The 27,963-nt window shown below is 55.4% G+C and overlaps 2 protein-coding genes across 6 annotated transcripts; both read right to left on the bottom strand.

The window, feature by feature from the left end:
• Positions 1 to 208: 208 nt before the first annotated feature.
• Positions 209 to 15,870, bottom strand: LOC140906198 (zinc finger protein 783). 3 transcript variants are annotated; one of them, XM_078851283.1, is made up of 6 exons: positions 15,516 to 15,870; positions 11,214 to 11,612; positions 9,922 to 10,048; positions 5,111 to 5,224; positions 4,565 to 4,675; positions 209 to 2,601 (listed from the first exon to the last, which is right to left on the bottom strand). In XM_078851283.1, exons 1-6 carry the CDS (start codon positions 15,528 to 15,530, stop codon positions 1,691 to 1,693), a joined length of 1,677 nt encoding a protein of 558 aa, XP_078707409.1. In that variant the 5' UTR covers positions 15,531 to 15,870; the 3' UTR covers positions 209 to 1,690. The 3 variants fall into 3 exon arrangements, with proteins under 3 accessions (XP_078707409.1, XP_078707408.1, XP_073185791.2); XM_078851282.1 differs by lacking the exon at positions 15,516 to 15,870 and adding an exon at positions 15,381 to 15,504; XM_073329690.2 differs by lacking the exon at positions 15,516 to 15,870 and adding an exon at positions 12,425 to 12,600.
• Positions 15,871 to 20,741: 4,871 nt separating this feature from the next.
• Positions 20,742 to 27,020, bottom strand: LOC144929098 (zinc finger protein 783-like). Of its 3 annotated transcripts, none has more exons than XM_078851278.1 (6): positions 26,814 to 27,020; positions 24,802 to 25,194; positions 23,847 to 23,973; positions 23,250 to 23,363; positions 22,879 to 22,992; positions 20,742 to 22,558 (listed from the first exon to the last, which is right to left on the bottom strand). In XM_078851278.1, the coding sequence occupies exons 1-6, from the start codon at positions 26,835 to 26,837 to the stop codon at positions 21,243 to 21,245; spliced, it is 2,088 nt and encodes a 695-aa protein (XP_078707404.1). In that variant the 5' UTR covers positions 26,838 to 27,020; the 3' UTR covers positions 20,742 to 21,242. The 3 variants fall into 3 exon arrangements, with proteins under 3 accessions (XP_078707404.1, XP_078707406.1, XP_078707405.1); XM_078851280.1 differs by having other exon boundaries at positions 20,742 to 22,555; XM_078851279.1 differs by having other exon boundaries at positions 24,802 to 25,191.
• Positions 27,021 to 27,963: the final 943 nt, after the last annotated feature.

The following is a 27,963-nucleotide window of genomic DNA, read 5'->3' as shown; positions in this document are numbered from 1 at the left end:
CTAGATGACATGGGATTGTCTCAGCTTCACCTTCAGGAGACACTGACTAGCAGCAGTGGACGCTTCTTGTGGCCCTCATCTCACACTCGCTGGTGTTTTCCTTAACACCCACTTTCTGAGGCCTGGGCTGACCTGACAGTCACCACTTTCACTTACTAGTAAAGGAAAGGTTCTAATTGTCAGGAAGAGCTTTGAGAAAACACACACACACATCTCCATCATTTATTACTTTGAACACCTGGTGAGGCTGAAACCAACCTCATGATGGGGGGGAGGGGGGCATGACATGATTTTTCAATGCTTGGCCATTGACAATATTGTTTTCATTGACTACAAGGGGGAGCTAGTTCAGACCATGCAATTGACAAACTAATTAGGTTGCTAGGAAAGTGCTAGGTAAACTTGCAACTCTTAACAGGTACAGCCAAGCATGCTTCAGCCAGGGGAGCGGGGGAAAAGGGAGAACAAACTATACAGCAGGGAGAGGATGAGACTGGCGGGGAGGTAGGACACAGCTCCAGCCACTGATTCGCCGGACAAGGGCTTCAGAATGGAAACACTGTATTGACAGATTTTGCAAACAAGGTATTACAAAAACACAACCAAGACCAGCAGCTGACATTCCACAGAGAAAGAGACATCTAGTTACAGTCACTCCTTAACACCACTTATTTCTTATGTAATTCAACCAATATTTACAAAAGTCTGAAAATCTTGGGTCAGTTATTTCATACATTTAAATAGCTTAGATCGACTGTGAAATATAGTGCCACATGTTTTATTGTATCTTAGAATAATATCCTAGTTCTGATATAGCATTAACTAAAACCACCCCTCCTAGGATTTAGCATAAGTTGCTCTCACCTGTGTCACTTACCCTTGTGACCAGTAAAATCACCTTCAGGGGCAGTTCACATGAATGAATTATAGGCACCTTTCCATTGGGCCAAGTCCAAAACAGAGTCTAGAGCCCGCTTGGTGCATAATTTCACCCTCTCAGGGGTGGAATGAGAAGAGTATCTCCACAGTCACATCCTCCCCAGAGTTACTCTCCCACCCGACAGCCTTCATCCATGTCCATCTGCCTCCCTCCCGGTCCCCTCTGCTCCAATCCCCTCTATCTTCCCATTCCAGGACTGGTTCTGCATCCACTTCTTCCAGCTTGGGGTTTTTCTATCCCTTTCCCCACCCCTGCATCACCTCCCCAGCCAAGTTCTTCTCTTCCACTAGATTGACTGGCCTGCTGGCTGGGAATGGTGCCCCCTCCATGCTTCCAGCATTGCAATGAAAGCCTGTGGAAAACAATGACCATGAAAATTGGTATCACTCCTATAAATATGCACCAGAAGCAGGGTAGGTGGGGAAACACCTACAAAATGCTGTCTCCTGCTGGCAACCCGGGGAATAGCTCATTTATTCTCCAGGGGTAAAGTCCACAAGGCCTATTAAGTCCCATGCAACCCACACAGGGTTTAAGTGGTGCACAGGCCTCATGCTGGCCCCCTGCATGGGGTGGATTTCACCCCACTAGTTAGGAAGAGGAACTCCATTTAAACGTCAGTGAAGCAAAGCTTTGTAGCATGGCCACAAGGACGGGCCGTGGCTTCCGTTCATTCGCCGTTGTGATGCACCTCCCATGCTTTCTTTCATTTTAAATGCAACAGCCCCTCAGTCCCCACCCAGGGTGGAGCTACTGTTTATTTTCTTTTTTCACACCGAGGAGGGTGGTCTGGGTTCCCGTCTCCAACTGCTGTGAGCCCTCCAGGGGCTGGGGGTTCCGTGTGTGAATTTTCTGGTGGCAGTTCAGCGACTCCTTGTAGCGGAAGTTCTTCCCACAGACGGGGCACTGGTACGGCGTCTCCCCCGTGTGGACCCGCCAGTGCTTCAGGAGATGATCCCTGCGGATGAAGCTTTTCCCACACTCCGTGCACTGATATGGTCGCTCTCCCGTGTGGATCCGCTGATGTCGGATCGCTTTGGAGAGGTCCCGGAAGTCCTTGCCGCAATACGTACACGTCAGGGGCCCATCGCCCTTCCCCGTGTGAAGCTTCTGGTGTAAGATAAGACTCACCTCCAGACTAAAGCTCTCCCTGCACTGAGTGCACGTATAGGGCCTCTCCACCATGTGGTTTGCCTGGTGTTTTACAAAGCCGTATTTGAGATTGGAGCTTTTCTCTGGCTCAGGGCGCTTAGGGGGTTTTGAACGGACAGGTGCCTGGGTTTTTGGAGGAGTTGTGATTTTGGGTTTCTGTCTAATGTTTTCTCCATGCTCCAGAGAAGTGCAGGCTCCCCCTGATGCATGGATTCTCTGATGTGTGGCAAAAAGCTGTTTGTCTAGGAAGCTTTCCCCACACTCGCAGCATATGTACGGCCCCTCTGCTGCGTGTGCTTCCTCAGAGACATTTTTCATTAAATCTCTTCCACGGCGAGCAGATCGCCTCAGCCCAGTCCCAGGAGGGCTCCTCTGCAGCATCGCTGAGCTGGACTGGCTCTCCTTCGTCAGTTCCTCCTCAGGACTGCAGAAAAGCTCTTCCCAGTCTCCTGGTAACAGGCTAGGAAGATCTAGGTTTGCAGGACCTTCCTCACCACACTGCTGCTCGTCTGCCAGAACAGAGAGAACAGAGACATTCACTTCATCCAGTGGCCTAACAAAAGCCTCATTATGTGCACTGTAAACTCGCTGGGGCACAGACTGTCCTGTTAGGTGTGTGCACGTGCCTAGTACAATGGGGCCATGACCCCCAGCTGGGGCCTACAGACCTTACTGGCATGCAAATAGACCAAAACATTTCTGATTCACAACTGAAGCCTGAATCTATGGCGACAAGGCCCAGCTAGATGGAGATGGCGGGTTTCTCAGGAGATGAAGCACAATAAATCTTGCAGAATATGGCATTTACACTGGAAAAGATACAAAATATTCTTGGGGCAGGGCCCCATCTTTGTTCTATGTTAGAACAGCACCTAGCACAATGGGGTCCTGCTCCGCTTCAATGTTTGGCAGTTATCAAAGACACTGGAAAGAAACACAGAGACAGGACTATTGCAGACTCAGCCATTTTAGGTGAGAGCTGAACACATCCCTGATTTCTGCAGAATTTAAGCTTTGATTTTAAAAGTAGCCACAGGTGGGGCTGGGCTGCCAGCATCACCTATTATTAAAGTTGCCCAACCCTTTCCAGTAGAACACCCTCTTTTCAGTTGTTTAGAACTTTGCCAAATCTTAATGGTTCTAGCTGAAATGTTCCATGCTGCGTATCTGCCTCAGGCTGAATTTTGTGTGTGGGTAAATTTTCAGTCAAAACAGTGCAGCCATTTATGAGAACAAGGCTGGGGAAAATATTTTGGTTTTCAGTGTTAAAATCCTAGCAACCTCTCTTTTTGAGAAGCTCTGGCACTCCTGTGCTTTGGGGCAGGGACTGGAAATTTGGCAGCAAGAGGTGGGTCCTTTGAGCCAGGGAAGTGCTTTTTGATGTTCCTGTGAAAATCACCCAAATCTGGCCAAGTTAGAACCCTCTGAAAATTCTACATTTGCACATGCTCACTAGATTTCTCACAGCTTCACTGGTCAGTTAGTCAAGGAATCTGTCCGTGCTACGCATGCTCCAGACCCTCCTAGCTTGTGTGTGCTGGACTGTGCAAGCAACCATCCCCATAGCGCGACTGAGCGGTGCACAAGCAACCATAACCCTAGCGCTTCCTAACCCATGAGTGCTTCACGTGCAACCTTAATGTACTTCTAACTTGGTTTGTGTGCGTCCCATTACAGGCCAACGTCCCGTTAAACAGGCTTTGCAGGAAACCCCCGCAAAAGTGTGAATTCCACCCTCCTTCACTTCCCTGGGATCCCATCAGCAGAACCCAAGTATGACACAAGGTAGTGCTCAGCTGGACTCTAGATACTTTTAAATACTATTTTATGTGTCCTTGTCTCTCTAGGCTGGATTCTCCACCCTCACACATCAGAGAAGACATACACTGTTCCTGCTTGTAGTCCTGGCTACACCCACTACACACTACCACAGGCTGAAGTCCCCTCCCCCCAGTTCCATTACGGCTCTCCACAGCTTTCCTCTCAAGGCTAGGAGCCTCACTGCTTATCTTCTACCCTGCAGTGCTATTCTACTCTTCTAAATCTCTACTCCCCAAACTTCAGGGATCAGGCAGCCTTGAAACCAAGCAACTCTTGCAGTTCTAGTATCACCCCGCCCCCTCATTCGCTGGTTTCCTACATTTCCTCGGATCTCTCAGCAGACTCTTTCTTCCCTAACACTCTGACCTTGTGTCTGCCTATCACTCCGCGTGCCGCCTCCATCCATGTGAAACTCCTCCCCTTTCCCTCTCTCTTGCCCATCTCTTTTCCACGGAGGCTATGATCCGTCAAAAACTCAGAGCCCATGGCCTCTCTGTTATTGCCCCCTCCCTAACTGCAATCAACCACTCTCAGCTTCCCCACTTTCCTTCTTTGTCCGGGTGCAGACTCAGAGCCTAGATCTACAGAGCGCCATCTCTGTTCCATCTCTGACTACGTAGAGCTCTGTGATGCTCTGTGTCTAAAACTCACATGTGCCAAGGTCCGTAGGGATCCCTCCCTCTTCAGAGACTCCCTGATTCGTGACAGGCGGCTCCTCATATTTAGTCCACAAACTCTCACTGGGAGTAGAAACGGGAGATCCTGTTCACAGGAGAGAGAATTACGTGTTGTTTTACTAACATTCATTAGATGCTATAGAGATGATTTCAGGAGAGATGTCAACATCAGATTAGAACCAGAGGTAGCTAGAAAAGGCTTGACAGGGGGGAGGGATAGCTCAGTGGTTTGAGCATTGGCCTGCTAAACCCAGGGTTGTGAGTTCAATCCTTGAGGGGGACATTTAGGGATGAGATGGGATAGGGGAAATTGGATAATTTAGTTGGGGATTGGTCCCCCTTTGAGCAGGGGGTTGGATGAGATGACCTCGTGAGGTCCCTTCCAACCCTGATATTCTATGATAAGAAAAACATTGACAAAACTCATCAGCAGAGATATGCATGAAAGACTCAGGCAGACTGCCCCAGGTTTCAGCATCTCTCTCATACGGTTTATGAGGAGTTTTAATCTATTACTCACCCAGGCCGGGATCTGCAGGGATTTGTCTTTCCTCAGAGTCACTCTGATCTCCCACACTGGGTTCCTCCCCTCGTTCAATCCGGGACAGAAGGTCGGGTTTGGAAATGGCAGCATCTGCATGTGGAAATGGATATTGGGGGCAGAAACTTTTATTCATACTCACGCAGTGCAGGTCAGAATACACACAGACCCTTAAAATCACTGCCGGCTACCCCCATTTCACTGCTAAGGGTGACGGGAACAGAGGCTAAAGAAGATGCTCTCATACCCACAGTCTGAGCAATCACACTCAACTGCACACGGCTCGCTCTGCCTGGCTCAGGCACCAGGAGCGTTCCCAGGAGTGCTCCCAAGGAACACACCCTGCAGCATGGGGAGGAGAGTAGGAAGATTTTATCTGTGCTTATCTGAACATTTCCTTTCTTGGAGTAACAAGGTTACCAGATTCATTACAACAAGTACTAGAGCCTGCTTGCAGCTTGGGGGCAGAACCAGCCTGGTCAGACACTGACGGCAGGGGAACGCCCTGCACCATGAAATTCCCTCCAATTGAGGTAACTTCCACAGCCAGGATAATTTCATTCTATTTTTCTAAATTACAGACTGTGTTAATTATACTTTGGGGAAAAGGCACAATGATTTCTCCTACTGCAGAACATGGTAAATTCCACCTAACAACAAACCCGAATCCCTGGAGGTCAATTTCCAGCTCTATTCTGGAGGATGCATTTGTCTCCAGGGGGTGGGGGAGGATCTGTGGACCTCATTACTCAAAGAATCGCTCAATCTATGAGTTTCCTTTCAAGGCCAGAAAGGACCACATTGATCATCCAGTCTGAACCCCCTGGATAACACAGGCCAGCGAGCTTCCCCTAAATAATCCCGAGAGCAGAGCTTTTAGAAAATATCCAAACCCAATTTAAAAATTGCCAGTGATGGAGAATCCACCATGACCCTTGGTAAATTGTTCCAGTGGTTAATTAAGAACAATATTTAATAATTTGTCCATTATTAAATATTGTCCCCCATGTAGATAATTTTTTCCCCATGTAGATACTTAGACTGTAACCAAGTCACCCCTTATCCTTTTCTTTCTTAAGCTAAATAGATAGGAGTTCCTTGAGTCTACCACTCTCAGGCAGGTTTTCTAATCCTTTAATTGTTCTCGTGGCTCTTCTCTGACCCCTCTCTAATTTATCAACATCCCTCTTGAACAGTGGGCACCAGAACTGGCCCCCAGGATTCCAGCAGCATTGCACCAGCGCCAAACCAAGAAGGAAATAACTCACGATTCCCCAGCTTATGCATCCCAGGAAACCTACGTGAAAGATGTGACTGTCACTATTCCCCACCCAGGGGGGAGTCCTTAGGCCATGCAATGTGTAGACTGAAAAGGGCCATACTTGCACTACTGTTCACCCACGTCAGCACTGCTTGTGAAAGCGCGGGGGGCACTTTGAGCGTCAGATGGCAGTTTATATTTGTTTATTTTGGTTGGATGATGTCACCTGAGAGCTTTCATGCCCAAGCAGGGGCTGAAATGACCCCTGCCTGGTCTTGGCTGCCTGGGAAGGGCCTGGAGAGTGAGAAGTCCATTCTTCCAGGTAAAAATCTCCCCCGGTGAGAAACACTGCATCGCCTACCACCAGGGGAAATAACCACACTTGTCCTCGTAGCGATACCAGGGGAAATTGACTTGTGCACAATAAGAAAACTTATGGCCTTAGAAAATGGAGGCTGAGGGCAGGTAGAAACCAAGAAATGATGGGCCAAGAGGCACGTTCCTGCCTCCTGATTCTTCCACAGCCAGGCTGCTGTCCCTCTCCTCACTCCACAACCATCTTCTGGGGAGCAGCGGGGAGGTGGTGAAGCATGGGACCAGCAACACAAGCTGGGAACAATACCCAAGACGTCAGCAGCAGTTGGGGACGACAGCCCAATGCTTTCTTAGTCTTTCAGGAGAGGCAAGAAATCCCTGTCCTCCATTACACCTTCCCAAGGTGCATGAGGCTATATACAGCTATAGTTTGTCTGGGGAAGCTGCAGACCCAGCCTGCGAAACTCCACAATACTCCATTCACTCTGGCCAGGAAGAGTCTATCCTGTTTTGCTTTTTACTATTTGATTATTTCCTCTGCTTTAGGCTGCTGGCCTTCCTCTCCTAAGCAGGGAGAATTCCCCTTGTAGAGGAGCATGTGTGCACATGCGTGCACATGCACCTAGAGGAATCAGTATATTTCCACAGCCTGGTGGTTTCTGCATCACTGTGCCCTGCTGCATGCTGGGAAGGTGAGTGTGGAAAACAGCGCTCATTTTATTTATTCATTTTCCCCTTCAGAAATAGGTCCCCATAGGGCTGCTTCATGGATAGGTCCCCATAGGGCTGCTTCAGAGGGAGGCATACAACTGGGCTCAGATTGCTCTGAAAATATTGCCAGTGACTGGTGATCTCCCCGTCCGCAGAGGCTAGGCTTCCTTATCTCCCCTTCCCCACATGTCTCTTGAGTCTCTCAAGGAAGGTACTGGCCTGGGGCTCAAGGATGGGCTTCCCAGAAGTTCTACTGCTCTCTGTGGCATGGAATCCACAAGGGCAAGTTAGGTCTCGGTTTACTTTGGAAATGTCAGTCTGGGATATAAGTGAGGCTCCAGGCAGGGGCGGCGGAGGGGCTTTATAGATATGACAACAGGGGGAAAGCTGGGCCGGGAGCCCCTTTCCTGCACTCTCTGGTGCTGGCAGCATCTGTTGCTGTGTCAATTCCCTCCATGCACAACCCGTGAGGAAGTGGAGCGGGAGGTGGCGCAATCAGAGGCAGGGCTGCTGGCGTAGGCTGTGGGGATGATGGCAGCATGATCTCCATGCTGGTTCACTGCCCTTCTAGCTCCATCCTCTTCACATAAATGGGGCACCTGCTTGCCATTGCCTTGTCAGCTCTTTCCAATCCTAGCTGCCACCTCTCCTGTCTGCGGAAGCTGGGCCCAAGGTGACCCCACCCAGACTGGCTGTGAGCAAACTGCACTCCGCACACAGCACCAGCTCAGCACCCAGCAAGACGCTCAGTAATGAAGTGAAGCAGGAGACAGACCTTTCCTTTTGCCTCTAGCTGTTCTCAGCCTAGCTCCGTCCCTGAAGCCTGGAAGGACGGCAGCCACTGCAAATGCCTCCAAATGGGAAGCAGAGCTAAGGGAACCAACTCCTTCAAAATCCAATGCTGCCCTGGGAAGCAGACAAAATACGGAGCCCAGCTGTGAGGCTGAACATTTGAAATGAAGCCTGGAGTTCTCTCAGCAATGCTGTCCAGCAGGGACGGCTGGGGGATGCCAGGCTGCTGGGGAGGCAGAAAACTGGAGGGACCTACAGAGGATTATTGCCAGTGACTGACAGACTAGTTCTGACTCCAGGAGGCAAGCAGACTGAAGTACCCATTTTAATGGATTTGGACCTTAGCATGAAGATGACACGTAAATTCCCCTCTCTCCATTCAGAGCACCCCTCTTCTACCTGTGCCCCAGCTCTGTGATAACTGTTGTCCGTCTCCACTCCAGTATCCAGCGTTCACACCAAGTTCTGGACTGCCTGTCAAGCTGAGGCCTGGTCTACACTACAGAGTTAGGTTGATGTAAGCTACCTTACGTCAACCTAACTATGTAAGTGTCTACACTAGAATGGTGCTCCCACCAATGTAAGTCGCCCACGACATCCACCTAAAAACTCCACCTCTGCGAGAGGCGAAGCACTTAGGTCAATGTAGTTCGGGCGACACATTGCCTGTGTTACTTACATCGCCTGTTGGTTGACAGCCCAGAGTCTCCCTGCTACCTCCCGGGGAGGGATTCGGGGGGCGAGGGGAAGAGCGCCTGTACCCAGCTGCCACCCAGGCTCAGACTCTCCCCCCTTCCCCCCCATCCCAATCCCTGACTGGGAGGTGGCTGGGATTGGGCTCTCCTCACCCCTAACCCAATCCCTCACTGGGAGGCGGCAGCAGGGTTCCTGGCTGTCAGTCCTGGCAACAGGGCTCAAAGTGGGAGCCCCACCCCACCCTGGGGCTAACAGTCTGAGCTGTGAGTCCAGCAGTGGGCTCCATCTCACAGGTGGGAGCCTACCAGCATGAACTTGACATTCTTGTCAGTTTCATAGCTGCTATTATTTCACATTTTGTCTGGGCTCTGGCTGTCAGCCCCAGAGCTGGGGGTCTCTAGCTGTGAGCCCTGCTGTGGGCTGACCCCCTGAGCCAGAGAGGAAATGTGACATAGCAGCAGCTGTGAAACTGACATGACTATCAATTTCACTGCTGGTAGGCTCCCTGCTATGAAACTGAGCCCAGCCTCAGGCCTGGGTGGGGGAGCTCTAGCTATGAGCCCTGCATGGCTGTCAGTGCCCCACAACGCTCCACTTCAGTCAGTGCAACATTCCTGGCGAGGACACACACCACCGGTAGAAGGAGGGCAGTGTGGACAGCAACAGCTGATTTCATTACTGCGGTGGCTGTAAATCGACCTAACTTAAGTGGACCTAATTTTGTAGTGTACACAAGCCCTGAGCAAGGTGCGCTAATTGTGCGGGTTCTTTTGTGATGGACACACCCATCCACTGACTGTCACTAGGTACTCATAGTGCAGCCTAGATAATTAACTGAACACCCCGCTATTGCGTCAAAGTCTCCATATCCCATTATCAGACCCCCTCCAAGACATCCAGACCCCTGATCCACCAGGGTGCAATGGAGCTTGCGTAAGTCAGACCCTGGGGAAATCTGGCACTTCAGAGACCACACAGCTTCGAAGAGAGGAACAAAAGCCCAGCCAGTCTTTACCCAGCGAGATCACAGCCTCGTAGTTGCCCTTCATGATGTGCCTGTAAAGCTCCTTCTGCCATTCGTCCAAGCTCTTCCACTCCTGCTCAGAGAAATTAAACGAGTTGTTGTTGAAAGTCACTGGGACCTGCAATTACAAGGATGATAGACTCAGCACCTTCTGCTCCCTGTCTACATACCACCCCTTGTTTCCTCCAACACCCCATTCTGCCCTGTCTTCTCCCTCCCAGTGCTCCCTCTGTCACCGTATTCTCTTCTGGATTTTGTTGTTCCTCCCCATTCCCATCTGCTGCTCCCCAAGATTGGGCTTGGCTCCCATCAGCTGTACACAGCTGAAATCCATTCCCCACTGAAGTCTGTGACAAAACTCCCATTGACTTCACTGGGGCCAGGATTTCACCTCATCTAGTCCTTGCCTCTTCCTACAGCCAAAGCCTTCTGTATGATTTCCATCGCAGACCCTTTGGACAGCCTGCTGCATGCTTCATCCTTTAGTTGCGTCTATTGCAATTGACTCTTGATCCTGTAAAGGGAGGGACATGAGCAGACCCTAGTACTTGTGCAGAGCCCCCCGAACTGCACGAGACTCTGCAGGAGCAAACGGTCAGCCCACACAGATCTGACTGCAGGATCGGTGACTCAGACTGTAAGTCGCTCAGAGCAGCAGCACGTCTTACCTATGCGTTATCAAATGCCACGCGTACACCAGACACTATATAGGCTGAGCTGCCTTGGGCACTTTGACCAATCAGTATCCAAAAAAAGATGCTTTAGTTGCAAAGCCCTGTTCCAATTGGCTGAGTTGGCTTCTCTGGGGATGTCACACCCTGCATTTAAATCTCCCATTAAACACAGCTCTGCCGTTGCCAGCCACACTGTTACATTTACATTAGAATTCTCCAAACAACCAAATATATGAGTGAGATGGGCACGGAAGAAACACTGCTGATTTTATCTCAGTGGTTGGTTGGTTAGTTAGCCTGTTCCCTTTCTCAAATTGTTTGTCACGCGATTAGTGAAAGCCTCCCCCCTTCACCTTAGCCTGAGCTAAGAGGTCAAATTTCCAAAGGAAGCAATGTTAGAAGCAGAATCCATATACCTTGGAAACAATGGGACAAAGGGAAGCTGCAGAGCAGGCGAGCAGCAAGAATGGGGATGGGAACACCCACAGTACGACTCCCTTTAAAACAAATATACTTGTGCAGAACATTCTGAGTGTATGAAAAGCCCCTTCAGTGTCTGGTAGGGGGTCTGGCTTTACATCCCCTCAGCACTAGCTGGGACCTTGTTACCTTGGGGACTTCTCCATTAGCACCAGGGGGGAGTCTCAGGATCCAGAAGTTCCTGTTCTTCAGCAGGTTCTCCATGTTCTCCAGCCTCCTCTGCAGTTGCCCATACTCCTGGATCAGAGTTCCCAGCGCAGTCCACTTACTCTCCAGCTGATTCCCGAACTCCACTGCCGTCTTCTCACAACCGACTAGTTTTGTTTCTGCCATCCTCATTCTTCCCTCCAGATTCATCAGTTGTGCTGCCTGAACCTCAACCTTCCTGTCCACAGCTTGGATTTCAGCCACGACGGTAAGGGAAATCTCTGCCGTCTGAAGATCTGTTTCTTCCATAGAAGTTGTTTCGGGGACAGCAAGAGGCTGTTCAAGTGACAGGTCCTGGGACTCCATGTCCCATTCAAGAGCCTGTTTGCAATGACAGATATTGGAAAGGAGGGGGTCACATTCTCACATAGCAGAGTCAGTCGAAGAGAGAAACGACAAAAGAGCCACATGCCACAGCCAGCTGAGAGCTTTCCAAGTCTGGATCTTTACTACTACAGGGTCACAATGAGAATGTGAAACTTGAAATCCAACCAAACATGCATTAAGAGTAATTTCAGCTCCTCTCTCTGTCCCTGCAACCCCACCAATGTTTGTGTTTTTCCAGCTGTATTTTTGATTTTCTCTCTCTCCCCACCCTGGTGCTGTGTGAAAGCCTCCCCATCCCCAGCAATAGGGGAAACAGACCACCCACCCAGAGAAAACAGCGAAACTGAGTATACACAAAGGGCTGTCAAATGCACAAGGCAAATAACTGGGGGAGAAAAAAAATACCATCCATTTTCCCCTTCTCTAATCAGTGACTTGTAAGAACATTTAGCATCACATGTAACAACAGCCGGTAAGAGCTTTTCAGGCAGATGGCTCTTTCCGTTGATGGAGCCTTCTGCCCTAGAGGTTTCTCCGCCACAGCAAGTCTCTCTGGGCTACAAAGGCGGTGGGAGCAGCCCTAGTCACAGCACTTGCTGCCATAGAAACACACAAGGCGGGGGGGGGACCGGCTCTTGCAGCTTGAAAAGCGGCAAAGCTCCATTCCCCGCTCCCTGAACCAGGGACCCCCCCCCCCCCCCCCGCAGCCCCTTGGGCCTGGGCAGGGAAACCCAGGGCTCCCCTGGGGCCGGCTCCCCGGGCCCAGGGGGAGGATGCCGCCCCCCAGGGCGGTGCCGGCCCCTTACCTGCTCGGGCGCCCACTCAGCCATGGCCCTGGGTTGGGAGCGTCGAGCCGGAGCCTGCCGGGGAGCGGGGCCGAGCGCAGCGACGGCTCTGGGCTGGGCAGAGTCCCAGCACCTCCTCAATAGGGGCTGGGCACGGCGGCCATGCTGGGGGAGCAGTGCATGCTGGGAGTCCGGCTCGCCGGCCGCGGGGCCCGAGCGCCAGCAGCGCCCCCTGCAGGGGGGAGGGCCAAACGGCACCTAAGGGTTTGCAGGGGAGGGTGTGAAGCCCAACTAGAAACCCGGGGTCGCGTCACCTCTGTGGGCGCTGGCCCAGTGCTCAGCCTGGCTGCGGCCGGCAGGCGCTTAGCAGCGGGGGGGGAGGGGGGTGCACTGTGGCATCGGCAGGGTGCCCCCGTCGATTGCATTTGCGTTAACTTTTGCGTTGCCCAGCTCCGAAACAGTTGTATCCTTGCAACCTGAGCGTCGTGCTAGGGCAGCGTCAGTATTTAACACGCTGGCGGGTGTCTGCCCAAGGATGGCATCCGTCCGTTCAGCTGTGTGTCATTGACGCACTACTGCGAACAGCTAACGGGGAGTCTCCTTTCAGGCCAGTGGCAGGGGACTGGTTTTGGGACACACATCGCGGCCACATTTGCCTAGCTTGGTGCGTGACATTTCTCAGAGGAGAGAAAGTCAGGGGTGTGGTGAAAGAGCCCAGCCTTCCACACTATTGCTGAGGGTGGAAGAGTGTGAAGCAGCTGGTGGGTGGGAGTTTGGCAGCGGGGGTAGGGTAGGGGCTCCAGACGGTCTTAATAGTGAGAGGTGTTCAACTGGGGAAGCTGATGGCTGGGGGCTGGCAGGCATCAGGGGGTACCTGGGAGTTCAAGGTTGGGGGTGTCTGGGGCAGTTGGAAATGAGGGGCAGGTTGGTAGATGGGGGTGCTGCATGATTGAAGTCTGGGGTATCTGGAGCAGTTCGGGTGAAAGGGCAGCTACCTGGGCGGAGTGAGGGGCACCCCAGGGGGTGTTTCTTGGGCAGCTGCGTGGGGGGGGGGCGGCGGGAGCTAGCTTGGAGGGATGCCGTGTTTAAGAAGGATGAATTCAAACTGGAACAGGTACAGAGAAGGGCTACTAGGATGAGCCGAGGAATGGAAAACCTGTCTTATGAAGGAGACTCAAGGAACTTGGCTTGTTTAACCTAACCAAAAGAAGGCTGAGGGGAGATACGATTACTCTCTATAAATATATCAGAGGGATCAATACCAGGGAGGGAGAGGAATTATTTAAGCTCAGTATCAATGTGGACACAAGAACAAATGGATATAAACTGGCCAATGGGAAGTTTAGACTTGAAATTAGATGAAGGTTTCTAACCATCAGAGTGAAGTTCTGGGACAGCCTTCCAAGGGGAGCATAGAATCATAGAATATCAGGGTTGGAAGGGACCCCAGAAGGTCATCTAGTCCAACCCCCTGCTCAAAGCAGGACCAATTCCCAGTTAAATCATCCCAGCCAGGGCTTTGTCAAGCCTGACCTTAAAAACCTCTAAGGAAGGAGATTCTACCACCTCCCTAGGTAACGCATTCCAGTGTTTCACCACCCTCTTAGTGAAAAAGTTTTTCCTAATATCCAATCTAAACCTCCCCCACTGCAACTTGAGACCATTACTCCTCGTTCTGTCATCTGCTACCATTGAGAACAGTCTAGAGCATCCTCTTTGGAACCCCCTTTCAGGTAGTTGAAAGCAGCTATCAAATCCCCCCTCATTCTTCTCTTCTGCAGGCTAAACAATCCCAGCTCCCTCAGCCTCTCCTCATAACTCATGTGTTCCAGTCCCCTAATCATTTTTGTTGCCCTTCGCTGGACTCTCTCCAATTTATCCACATCCTTCTTGAAGTGTGGGGCCCAAAACTGGACACAGTACTCCAGATGAGGCCTCACCAATGTCAAATAGAGGGGAACGATCACGTCCCTCGATCTGCTCGCTATGCCCCTACTTATACATCCCAAAATGCCATTGGCCTTCTTGGCAACAAGGGCACACTGCTGACTCATATCCAGCTTCTCGTCCACTGTCACCCCTAGGTCCTTTTCCGCAGAACTGCTGCCTAGCCATTCGGTCCCTAGTCTGTAGCTGTGCATTGGGTTCTTCCGTCCTAAGTGCAGGACCCTGCACTTATCCTTATTGAACCTCATCAGATTCCTTTTGGCCCAATCTTCCAATTGGTCTAGGTCCTTCTGTATCCTATCCCTCCCCTCCAGCGTATCTACCACTCCTCCCAGTTTAGTATCATCCGCAAATTTGCTGAGAGTGCAATCCACACCAGCCTCCAGATCATTTATGAAGATATTGAATAAAACCGGCCCCAGGACCGACCCTTGGGGCACTCCACTTGATACCGGCTGCCAACTAGACACGGAGCCATTGATCACTACCCGTTGAGCCCGACAATCTAGCCAGCTTTCTACCCACCTTATAGTGCATTCATCCAGCTCATACTTCCTTAACTTGCTGACAAGAATACTATGGGAGACCGTGTCAAAAGCTTTGCTAAAGTCAAGAAACAATACATCCACTGCTTTCCCTTCATCCACAGAACCAGTAATCTCATCATAAAAGGCAATTAGATTAGTCAGGCATGACCTTCCCTTGGTGAATCCATGCTGGCTGTTCCTGATCACTTTCCTCTCATGCAAGTGCTTCAGGATTGATTCTTTGAGGACCTGCTCCATGATTTTTCCAGGGACTGAGGTGAGGCTGACTGGCCTGTAGTTCCCAGGATCTTCCTTCTTCCCTTTTTTAAAGAGCAGTGGGGGAACAAGACCTATCTGGCTTCAAGACTAAGCTTGATAAGTTTATGGAGGGGATGGTATGATGGGATAGCCTAATTTTGGCAATTAATTGATCTTTGACTATTAGCTGTAAATATGCCCAATGGCCTGTGATGGGACGTTAGATGGGGTGGGATTTGACTTACTACAGAGAATTCTTTTCTGGGTGTCTGGCTGGTGAGTTTTGCCCACATGCTCTGGGTTTAGCTGATGGCCATATTTGGGATCAGGAGGGAATCTTTCTCCAGGGCAGATTGGCAGAGGCCCCAGGGCTTTTTCACCTTCCTCTGTAGCATGGGGCACGGGTCACTTGCTGGAGGATTCTCTGCACCTTGAAGTCTTTAAACCACGAGTTGAGGACTTCAACAGCTCAGACATAGGTCAGGGGTTTGTTACAGGAATGGTTGGGTGAGATTCCGTGGCCTGTGTTGTGCAGGTCAGACTAGACGATCATAATGGTCCCTTCTGACCTTAAAGTCTATGAATCTATAAACTGGCTGGCAGGGAGAGGGGGAAAGTATCCCTGGGGGGATGGTGGGCATCAGGGAGCGGTGGGTGGAACTGGCTGGGAGGAAGGGGTACGGGGTCAATGGGGGAGCAAGCTGGGGTTTCCCTAGAACAGCGGGCAAAGGAGTATCAGGGGCAGGGGAGCAGCCTGGGTGGGGGGTCCCTGGAGCAGGGGAGCAGCGGGCGGGGGTCCCTGGAGCAGCAGGGGATCGGGGCGGGGGGTCCCTGGGGCAGGGGAGCAGCCTGGGGGGGTCCCTGGAGCAGCGGGGGATCAGGGCGGGGGGGTCCCTGGGGCAGGGGAGCAGCCTGGGGGGGGTCCCTGGAGCAGCGGGGGATCGGGGCAGCGAGTGGGGGTCTCTGGGGCAGGGGAGCAGCCTGGGGGGGTCCCTGGAGCAGGGAGGGTCGGGGCAGCGGGTGGGGGGTCCCTGGAGCAGCGGGGGATCGGGGCACCAGGCAGGGGTCCCTGGGGCAGGGGAGCAGCGGGTGGGGGTCCCTGGGGCAGGGGAGCAGCCTGGGGGGGGTCCCTGGAGCAGCGGGGGATCGGGGCAGCGGGCGGGGGTCCCTGGGGCAGGGGAGCAGCGGGCGGGGGTCCCTGGAGCAGCAGGGGATCGGGGCAGCGGGCGGGGGTCCCTGGGGCAGGGGAGCAGCGGGCGGGGGTCCCTGGAGCAGCAGGGGATCGGGGCGGGGGGTCCCTGGAGCAGGGGAGCAGCCTGGGGGGGGGTCCCTGGAGCAGCGGGGGATTGAGGCAGCGGGTGGGGGGTCCCTGGGGCAGGGGAGCAGCCTGGGGGGGGGGTCCCTGGAGCAGCAGGGGATCGGGGCAGCGGGTGGGGGTCCCTGGGGCAGGGGAGCAGCGGGCGGGGGTCCCTGGAGCAGCAGGGGATCGGGGCGGGGGGTCCCTGGGGCAGGGGAGCAGCCTGGGGGGGTCCCTGGAGCAGCGGGGGATCGGGGCGGGGGGTCCCTGGGGCAGGGGAGCAGCCTGGGGGGTGGTCCCTGGAGCAGCGGGGGATCGGGGCACCGGGCGGGGGTCCCTGGGGCAGGGGAACAGCCTGGGGGGGGTCCCTGGAGCAGCGGGGGATCGGGGCAGCGGGTGGGGGGTCCCTGGGGCAGAGGAGCAGCCTGGGGGGGTCCCTGGAGCAGCGGGGGATCGGGGCAGCGGGTGGGGGGTCCCTGGGGCAGGGGAGCAGCCTGGGGGGGGTCCCTGGAGCAGCGGGGGATCGGGGCAGCGGGCGGGGGTCCCTGGGGCAGGGGAGCAGCGGGCGGGGGTCCCTGGAGCAGCAGGGGATCGGGGCGGGGGGTCCCTGGAGCGGCAGGGGAGCAGCCTGGGGGGGTCCCTGGGGCAGGGGGGCAGCGGGCGGGGGTCCCTGGGGCAGGGGGGCAGCCTGGGGGGTCCCTGGGGCAGGGGGGCAGCCTGGGGGGGTCCCTGGAGCAGCGGGGGATCAGGGCAGCGGGTGGGGGGTCCCTGGGGCAGGGGAGCAGCCTGGGGGGGTCCCTGGAGCAGCGGGGGATCGGGGCAGCGGGCGGGGGTCCCTGGGGCAGCAGGGGATCGGGGCGGGGGGTCCCTGGGGCAGGGGGGCAGCCTGGGGGGGGTCCCTGGAGCAGCGGGGGATCGGGGCAGTGGGTGGGGGGTCCCTGGGGCAGGGGAGCAGCCTGGGGGGGTCCCTGGAGCAGCGGGGGATCGGGGCAGTGGGTGGGGGGTCCCTGGGGCAGGTGAGCAGCGGGCGGGGGTCCCTGGGGCAGGGGAGCAGCCTGGGGGGGGTCCCTGGAGCAGCGGGGGATCGGGGCAGCGGGCGGGGGTCCGTGGGGCAGGGGAGCAGCGGGCGGGGGTCCCTGGGGCAGGGGAGCAGCCTGGGGGGGGTCCCTGGGGCAGCGGGGGATCGGGGCACCGGGCGGGGTCCCTGGGGCAGGGGAGCAGCGGGCGGGGGTCCCTGGGGCAGGGGAGCAGCCTGGGGGGGTCCCTGGAGCAGCGGGGGATCGGGGCAGCGGGCGGGGGTCCGTGGGGCAGGGGAGCAGCGGGCGGGGGTCCCTGGGGCAGCGGGGGATCGGGGCAGCGGGCGGGGGTCCGTGGGGCAGGGGAGCAGCGGGCGGGGGTCCCTGGGGCAGGGGAGCAGCCTGGGGGGGGTCCCTGGGGCAGCGGGGGATCGGGGCACCGGGCGGGGTCCCTGGGGCAGGGGAGCAGCGGGCGGGGGTCCCTGGGGCAGGGGAGCAGCCTGGGGGGGTCCCTGGAGCAGCGGGGGATCGGGGCAGTGGGTGGGGGGTCCCTGGGGCAGGGGAGCAGCCTGGGGGGGTCCCTGGGGCAGCGGGGGATCGGGGCACCGGGCGGGGTCCCTGGGGCAGCGGGCGGGGGTCCCTGGGGCAGGGGAGCAGCGGGCGGGGAGGAGGCGGGAGGGGGAGCGGGATCCCGGGAGCGGAGAAGCGGGCTCCAGACGGGCGGCGGCGGCCCGGCCCCCGCTTCCCCGCCCCCGCCCGGCAGCCCAGCCACCCCGGCAGGGCATCGCCGCCCGCCGCGAGGTGAACGCACGCGGCAGCGCCCCCGGCGGCTCGACGGAGGAACTGCAGGGGGCGCCAGCCGGAGCCGGTGTCCGCGTGCCGTGGCGAAAGGTCCGGGGGGAGGGGCTGCAGCCCGGCCCCGCCCCCGGCTGGAACAGCCGCCCAGGAGGGGGCGCAGGTCACAGACCCTGCGGGACACCCCCCCCACCGCCCGCCTTAGCTACGGGGTAGGGCGGGGGGCGCCCCTCACCGTCCCTGCAGGGTCTGGCTAGACCTCCCCCCCCCGGTTACAAACGTGCCCCCGGGAGAGCAGGGCCCTGATGTCCCGGACCCCTGGCAAGCGGGCGCTGGGCACTGGGGGGGTTCCCTGCTGTCACCCTCCCCTGATGCCAGCCATTGAGGTCTCACACCCCTGTCTCAGTGCTGACAGAGGGAGGCCGGGGCCGTTTGCTAGTCCCTCAGCCCCAGGCCGGGGGTGGCAGGCTGCGTCCTACCCTCCGCCCTGGAAGATCTTTCAGGGCTCGGCCCCAGCAGCCCAACACCAGACACCTCCCCAGAACCAGATGCGGGGATTGGGACCGGCCCCCTAGCACCCCTCGGCCATTCCTAGGAGATGGGCCCCCTAGCCTGGAACAGAGGGAGACTAGGGCGTGCAGGCCAACATGGGCACAAACTTGGCGGGGGGCAGCCAGCACAGTGGCCATACAGAACCATAAGCTTTTCAGGAGCACACACGGGTGGTTCCATGCACACTAAGTCTTAAACTTCAGGTTAATGCACAAGATTCACTTTGCATTTCATACACCTCTGAATGCATCTGATGAAGTGAGCTGTAGCTCACGAAAGCTTATGCTGAAATAAACTGGTTAGTCTCTAAGGTGCCACAAGTACTCCTCTCCTTTTTGCGGATACCGACTAACACAGCCGCTCCTCTGAAACCTCTAACAGGAGTACTGATAACGACAGCCCTGGACTAGTGCCTTCAGCGCTCACTGCCTCAGTTTCCCCATCTGTCCAATGGGCGTATTTACTGACCTCACAATGCTGGGTGTGTTAATTAATAGGCCTGACCCTGAAAATGGGTCTTTCACCTGACAAGCATTGGGAAAGTGCTAGTGAAACTCAGCTTGTAGCAGGAGGAGGTTAGAGTGGCGGCAGCCAGGGGGAGTGGAAGATAGACCAGTAGAAAAACCAGAGGTGGGCTGGGTTAGTGGCGCTCATTAAGCAAGTTACACAGGTGGCCGAATGGAAATGCTGGAAAGCTCAGCAGAAAGGGGTATGGTACAAAACACAGACTTGCACCTGACTTGAAACCAAGGGAAAGACGTTTAGTTAGAGGCACCATGTTCATTAAACTGATATTTACAACAGTATTTGAAAACCCTCCTTGTCCGCATGGCTTGGATCATTCAGAAGACACCCTGGCAGGTTTTACTGTCACCAACCCAGCAGCTCTTTAGGATGTTTACTGGGAAGTGTACTCAGAACCCATGATCTACTTGACCAACCCAGAGTGACACTCCCTTCATTTATGAATCCGAATGGATTGTGGCCACCTTTCCACTGGCCCCAAACCAAACAAGCCTGAGCCTCCTGCTATCAAGCTCTACCTCATCAGAGACTGAGCTAAGAGCTGTGGGATTCTGCTCTTTAGCTTTGCCCTCTTCCTGGGAGGATCACCTCTCTTTTCTCCCCCCACCCCCACCATCCCTCCTCCCTGTCCCCTTTGCTCCATTCTCCTACTCACTGCCACCTTCCTCCCCATCCCCCCCACCCACAGGGCTGCCCCTTCCATGCTTTCTTTACTCCATCCAGCTGCTCGATGCAGGCCCTTGGTCCCTCTCGCTTTTAAGCTCTCCACTCTGTGGGCCTAATCCTACAGAGTGCTGAACGCGCTATCTCAGAGTCATTGCAGTCAACAGGACCGGAGACCATTCAGTAACTTGTCACATCAGACTCAGACTGTGCATCTGCCTGCTTCATTCCACCCAGCAAAATCCTTCCCTTCCAAACAGAGAGGGGAGAAAGTCCCCCGTTCCACCCCTGGCCCGTAGGTAGGAGTGCTGATCACTGTGTTTCAACACCACCGGGCTTTTTAGTCTAGTGCTTCACTCTCCTGGCTCAGAGCGGCAGCAAAAGGAGATGGAACAACAGTGACAGAGGAACCCGTACCCCTTCCAAATATCCACAAGCCAATGAATAGCTGGCAACACCTCCCAACCTGAGAGCCCCCCCGGGAAAAAGTTCATATTTATTACCAAAGAGACTTTAAACAGGAGTCAGTTGCACATCATGGCCTGTGTCCTTCAGCAGTGACAAATGATTTGGGGGGGGCCCCCTCAGTTTTCAATTGGGCCTTCAAGAGGTCTGATTTTAAGCAAGTGCCAAGCAGACACCTTCTGAAAATCAGGCTCCTTTAAGGCTTCTCCAGCTGGGCTCCCAAAATTTAGAACGTGTTAAAATAATTTTAAATTTGGAAAGCACTTTGGGCTCTACTGATGAAAAGTGCCAGGTGAGAACTAGGTAGTTTTATTAAAAGCCCCTTACAGGATGGCAGCATGAAACTGCCAACAGTTATAAAACAGTTATCCAGCGCCGGCTGTAGGCTGGATGTTTAAGGAATTTAGTGGGTTGTTTTAGGCTGCGATTTTCCAAGCAGCCTCAGGGGACGCGATGCCCCGGAGTTGGATGTCTAACTCCTGCAGGGAGACACAGTGGATGAGGAAATACCTTATCGGACCAACTCCTCTTGGTGAAAGAGACAAGCTTTGCAGCTTGATCTGAAGAAGAACTCTGGGGGGGCACGAAAGCTTGTCTCCTTCACCAAGAGAAGTTGGTCCCATAAAAGGAGATTCCCTCACCCACCTTGTCTTTCTCATATCCTGGGACCAACACCGCTACGACAACACTGCACACTCCTGTAGGTCGAATTGGGAATCCCAGCCTCCCTGTATGTCACATGACGTCAGAACCTGCAAGGCGCTCCCAGCCCGGGGACTCCTGCCCCGTCTCTCTCATAAACAACGAGGTCTAGCCGGGGCCTGTTGCTCGGGGGCCAGGGCGCTGCCCACGGGGCAGTGGTCCCCCAGGTGGATTTTCAGGTGGCAGTTCAGCGACTGTTTGTAGCGGAAGCTCTTCTCGCACTGGGGGCAGCGGTGGAGTCTCTCGCCCGTGTGCACGCGCTGGTGTTTCAGCAGGTGGTGCTTGCGGATGAAGCGCTTCCCGCACTGGGCGCAGGCGTAGGGCCGCTCCCCGGTGTGGATGCGGAAGTGGTTGGTGAGCTGGGATTTCTCTGTGAAGCGCTTCCCGCACTCCCCGCAGTGGTAGGGCCGCTCCCCCGTGTGGATGCGGAAGTGGCTGGTGAGCTTGGACTTCTCGGTGAAGCTCTTCTGGCAGGTGGGGCACTGGAAGGGGCGCTCGCCCGTGTGCAGCCGCCGGTGATCGACCAGGTAGTACTTCTGGGTGAAGCTCTTTTCGCACTCGGGGCACTGGAAGGGCCGCTCGCCCGTGTGCACGCGCTGGTGTTTCAGCAGGTGGTGCTTGCGGATGAAGCGCTTCCCGCACTGGGCGCAGGCGTAGGGCCGCTCCCCGGTGTGCGTGCGGTAGTGGTTGGTGAGCTTGGACTTCTCCGTGAAGCTCTTCTCGCAGTCGGTGCACTGGTAGGGCCGCTCCCCAGTGTGGATCCGCTGGTGCCGGACCAGCTGCGAGGGGTGGGTGAAGTTCTTCCCGCAGTCCGTACAGAGCAGCGAGCCCTCATCCTTCCCTGCGTGGAGTCGCTGGTGGACGAGGAGGCTTATCTTCAGCCTGAAGCTCTTCCTGCACTTAGCGCAGGTGTACCCCATGTGACTGACCTGGTGCTTGAGAAGGCTGGATTTGAGGCTAAAGTTTATCTCGCCCTCAGAGCATTTGTAGGGCTTTGCACCTGCCAGGACCTGGCTTCTCTGGGGATGTAGGAGATTGGATTTCTGAGTGAGGCCTTCTCCACATGCTGGAGAAATGGAGACTTCCCCTGGTGTGTGGACTCCCTGGTGCGCTGCGAACAACTGCTTACAGACAAAACTTTCCCCACATTCATTGCATATATACGGTCCCTCTCCTGGGTGACTTTCCTCCTGATCAGTGGCTGGTGCAAGGCCGCTGAAGTCTCCTCCACACGGAGTGAGCTGGCCCAGGCTGCTTTCTGCAGGGTTTCCCTGCTGTGTCAGTGAGCTGCACTGATTGCCGTGGCTCCATCTCTCAGCAGGTGTCTGGAAATCCTCCTCTGAGCTTCCTTGCGCCCCCCTGGGAAGTTCCGGGATGGCAGCACTGTCCTCAAGACACCACTCATCTGCTGGAATATAAAAGGGAATCCAGAGAGGATTTAACAGCAACCTCATCCCAGGACGTTCCTCATTCACCAGGAAAACCCAGGAAGTTGAGAGCGGAGAGGGTGGCTGTCTGCAGAGTGCCTAGCACACTGCTGGAGCCATACAAATGAATAATCATAACCCACCCCAATTCTGCTTCACCATAGCTACCTTGTCCTTACATATTTATCACCTTCCCACCCCCCCATTCTGTTCCTCCAGTCTGTGATCTACTTCCACTGCCCAGTAACATCCCTCTTCTCTGCCTCTGCGGGCAAAGCATTTCCTGTGTACGTAAACTCACCCTTGATGGGATCTGTAGGGATTTCTCTCTCCACCAAGCCCCCCTGACTCTCAGCACACGGCGTTTCCTCTTGTTTAATCCATGAGCTATCGCTGGGAGTAGAAATGGGAGATCCTGTTCACAGGAAGGAGAATGACATTAGGTTTCTCTCACACCCGCTGAACCCTTTAGGGAGGATTTCAGGGCAGATGGCAACACCTGATTGGCGCCAGCACTAGATGTGAAAGGCGAAAACTCCCACAGAGAAGGAACATGTTGATCGAACTCATCAGAAGAGATAACAACTACAAGAGCACAGGAAAATCATGTTAATTTCCTGCCCTCGACGACTTCTTGCTGCTTCCAAGATGCTCTGGTCAGTTCCTCCTCACCTGTGCTGGGATCCGGCGGGGTTTCTCTTTTTTGACATTCCTGCTGTTCCTGGACACGAGGCTCTACCCCGGGTTCAATCCGGGCCTGAGCATCAGGCGTGGAAGCAGCATTGTCTGTCGATGGAAAAGGATATTAAGCGGATTAGGGTTTGGTTAATAATTCACTGAGTTCACACCTACAAATCCACAGAATCTTTAACTAGTTTAAAGCCACCCCCTTCCATCACCAGAGGCCATGGGCAGCACCACTGGAAGTAAATGATAGGGTGGCTGCTCTTTTCTTAACGACAGGTCTGACGTGTGACTGGCTCGCTTTGTCTGGGCTCAGGAACAGTAAGCAGATCACAGGAGTGCTCCCCGAATCTGATCAGCCAAGTAGTGCGGAGCAAAACGGGCCCTGCAGGAGACGCTTTAGGTACCCCCCATCATGCATGGGGAGAGAGATCAGGAAGAGGAGTTCCCTACCTCCTTGTGGGTAAGACCAGAGTCTTCCAGAGGCAGGGCTAGCAGGTGCCTACAGCCTGAGCAATATACTGAGCAGCATCTGGCACTTCCGAGATCTGACTGTTACTAAAGGAATTTTCAACTCATCTTTACCCAGCGAGATCAACGTCTCATAGTTGTTCCTCATTGTGTTCTTGTGAAGCTCCTCCCGCCGTTGCTCTAAAACCCCCCACTCCTGCCTGGAGAAACAGCCCGAGACCTCATCGAACTTCACAGGGACCTGAAATCACAAGCGTCACAGCCTCAGCACCTCCTGCCCCCACTGGGGAGAGTATTCAGCACCTTCCCTCCCCAGCACAGTGTCACACAAACCTCCGTCGTCATCACCTTCAGAGCGTGACGCAGCTCACCCCTGCCTCTCACAGCGCCCCCAGCGCTCCCTCCCATGGCCGTACTCTGCCCAGTTCCCTCTTAACACTCTGTCAGCTTCTCCAGGTTCTGCCTTTATGCCTCTTCTCATGCTGCCCTTACATCTGGAAAGCTTCCAGCAGTGCGTATGCCAAGCATTCTCCCTCCTGCCTTCTCAGGACCCACTACTTTCATCTAGCCTTCCACTGCTGATTGAGCGTGACTTTACCCCCCTCTTCATGCCTTAGCCTGCAATAGTTCGATTGATGTAATAAAACCAAAGACTGACACTTCAACTGATCATTGACCAGTTGCATACTACGAAAACCTGTAGTACTGAACCTGCAGCTTGAGACTTGATGACCACCGTTAAAATCGATAGCTCTAGACTACATTTGCTAATTTCCTGTTCTCATTCCATGGCTCCCTGTACTCTCTCTGCATCTGAGAGCCTGTCACAGCATCTTAGCTTAAGACAGAGTGTCTTGTAGTTCTCCCCTTTTTAGATGGGTCTGTAGATGGGGAGCAGGAGAACGGAGCTAAGGAGCCCCAACCAGGGCTTCGTTATGCACCAGTACACCCAATCTACCCAAGCAATTTTGTAACAGACCTGAATATCACTGGGCTACACACCCCGTGGACATCTAATAGAGGGGACAGCTTTACTTCTGCCCCTCAGTGCTAGCTGGGATATTGTTACCTTGGGGACTTCTCCCTGGGTGCCTGGGGGAAGTTTTAGGATCCAGACATCTTTTTTCTTCAGCAGGTTCTCCATGTTCTCCAGCCTCCTCTGCAGCAGCCCATACTCCTGGATCAGAGTTCCCAGCACGGCCCACTTACTCTCCAGCTGGTTCCCAAACTCCACCACTGTCCTCTCGCAGCCAACTAGTTTGTTCTCCGCCATCCCCATTCTTCCCTCTAGCGTCAACAGTCGCGTGGCATGCGACTCCACGGTCGTCTCCACAGTCACCTCTGGCCACATGGCAGTCTGTTCCAGCGGCAGCTGCATTCCTGCCTCAGAAGTATGCTCAGGGGCAGTCGGGGGGGTTAAAGGCACTGGCTGCTCGGCTCTGACATCCCATTGCGGAGCCTGCTTGCAAGGAGAAAAGAAGAGATTGGCCACAAAGAGAAAGGGCGTAAGGCCCGCTCATGTGTGCCAGGCTGTTCCATGCTCTCTGGGCCCGAGAGTTAGTCTTTTACGGCTGCCTTCCAGATGCAACAACAAAAATGACAACAGACCCTTCTCTGTCAGCCTCACGTTGGTGGGTTTGGGACTCTAACGATATAAACTTCTCAGGCTCGTCACCGACGTACTTGCTACACCTGCTGATCTGAATGCTTCTTCCACCAGGTGACCTAATTCTGCTGCCATTTCAAAACAGACGTGGAGAAGGTTCTTGGGGAACACATGCCAGGCCTATCCCACACCAGAGACTCTTACCACTCAGCTGAGTGGCGCTCCATGCGTGACATTTTTCACCGCTGGAAAGAGCCAACCATGTGTTACCTAGGGAGGTGGTAGAATCTCCTTCCTTAGAAGTTTTTAAGGTCAGGCTTGACAAAGCCCTGGCTGGGATGATTTAATTGGGAATTGGTCCTGCTTTGAGCAGGGGGTTGGACTAGATGACCTCCTGAGGGCCTTTCCGACCCTGATATTCTATGATTCTATGATCTCCCGCACAGCCTGACCGTGAGCAGTATGACAGGTGCGTGGGGGGGGGGGGGAGGAGCAGAGTGGGAGGGAGCCTGGAAAAACCAGCGAGATGGGTGTACTGGAGAGGGCCCAGGCCAGCCTTTGTTCAAGTAGAAAGAGTGGTAGAGCCTGGGGACGGCCAGTCAGGGGGTAACACAAGCCTGGAGGCTCTGGTGCTGCCAATATCTATCTCCTCCTACTCCTCTTCCCTGCTCCCGACAAGCACACGCCAGGCAGCCGAGCTGGGGAAAAACTGAGAGCAGGAAGAGACGGGCCCCGTCCCTGGAGCTGCAGCAGCAGCCCCCCTGTGAGAAAACCCTGCTCGGTCCCTGCTGAGGGCGAGAGACTCTGTGAGCAGGTGTGCGGGTGGCATGGGCCAGCACCACAGCCCTGGTACCGACACGGGGCAGCCAGGCCTGCGCAACCCGGTTGACCCGGCTGCTGCCAGGACGCCCCAGAGCGCACGGCCCCCACATGCGGCTCTGGGCTTTTGGGGACACGACAGCCCGCGGCCACCCGGGTAGGTGCCTGGGGGAGCCCGGACCGCAGGGAAACAAGCTCCCTAGGGAGGATGGAAAAGGGCCGTGGGGTGGAAAAGGGGCGGCAGAGACACGGCTGAGGGGTGTTTGCCGCAACTGGCTCAGACTCGGGTCACAAACGGGGACAAAACCACTGCGGTGATGGTGTAGACGGGACCTCCGATCCCTCATCCCCCTGCAGCCTGAACCCTTCGGCTCCAGCTCGGCTCCCAGCCGCTTCCTGGCTTCCCCCGGGGCGGGACAAAGACCCAGGCCGACCAGAGCCTGGGCAAACCCGAGCCCTCCAGCGGCCAATGTCCCGTGAGGGCCCCAAGCCAGCGGGGCTGGTGGGAGCGGGGGCGGGTCCCTGCTCCCCGCCCGAGCCGCCCCCGCCCCGGGGCTCAACCCCGGCCAGCACCGCGCTCCCGGGGCAGCCCGGGCCGGGCGGGGAGAAGCTCCCGGGCCCCCCCCCGCCCGCCCGCCCGCCCGCCGGGCCCTTACCTGGGCAGCGGCCCGCTCGGCCATGGCCCCCCCGGGCGGGGCTGCTCCCGCGGGCCCGGCCCGGCCGAGCCCCGCTCCCGCCGCGGGCTGGGCAGAGTCCCGGCGCCGCCTCGCCACGGGCCGGCCCCGCTGCCGGGCGGAGCGGAGCGAGCGCGGCCCGCAGGGAGGGAGGGAGCCGCGGCCTGGCTGCCGGGGCCGGGAGCGGCGGGGAGCGGGGCGGCAGCGGCCCCTGGCGGCGGGTGGGGTGTGAGCGGAGCCCGGCGGGGGGCGGCGGCGGCGGCGCTGGGACTCGGGGGTTCCGGCGTCTCGCAGCCGGACTCGCCCGGGGACCTGCTGCTGGTGCCGAGCCGGGGCAGGCGGGCGGCTGGGCGGCGGGAGGGCCGATCGCCTGTTGCGTTCCTTCCCTCTGAAGCCCCTGGCCCCGGGCAAGCCCCTGCGGTGGGTGGGCCATCGCCCTGGCCCAGTGCGACCCTTCTTCGGCTTGGAAGGATTCGATGTTTGTTGGGACAGGTCAAGTTCACCGTACACCGAAACCTAGGGGCCATGTTCCGACCTGTCTGTGCAGGGACAGGCAAAAGGAGACAAATGCTGCGGGGAACTTATTAGTGTTTGGTTTTAAATGAAGGGGAGTTCGTATTGGTGTACTTGGACTTGTTGGCCGTTGGTGTTTTAACGGTGATAAAGCATTGTCTCTTGGGCTCCCAAATTAGACTGTTGTAAAATCATTGTAAAATCGTTGTAAAATCATTGTTGGCTGACCTCCCCCTCCCCCATATCCCGCAACTGTGAACATGTACATTGATTTGAAAACACTTACTACCTGCCTATCTGGAAATTTCCACTACATGCCTCTGACAAAGTGGGCATTCACCCATGAAAGCTCATGCTCCAATATGTCTGTCAGTCTATAAGGTGCCATGGGACTCTTTGCTGCTTTTACAGATCCAGACTAACACGGCCGCCCCTCTGATACTACTCGTAACTTTTCACAACTGCGAAACATTAAAATCAATAAGTATTGGGGGGGGGCTTTAAAATGAACATTGACATTATAAAATTATTTTTAAAAAAATCAAATTCTGCTAAATCTATGGAAAAAGAAGTCAGGACACCATGATTCTAGTCTCTATCTGCCACCAACCTGCTGGGA

This window comes from Lepidochelys kempii, chromosome 2 (assembly GCF_965140285.1).
Source record: "Lepidochelys kempii isolate rLepKem1 chromosome 2, rLepKem1.hap1, whole genome shotgun sequence".
Classification (NCBI taxonomy): Eukaryota; Metazoa; Chordata; order Testudines; family Cheloniidae; genus Lepidochelys; species Lepidochelys kempii.
Note: the sequence above shows the minus strand (reverse complement) of the source record. Positions and strands in the feature narration are given on the sequence as shown.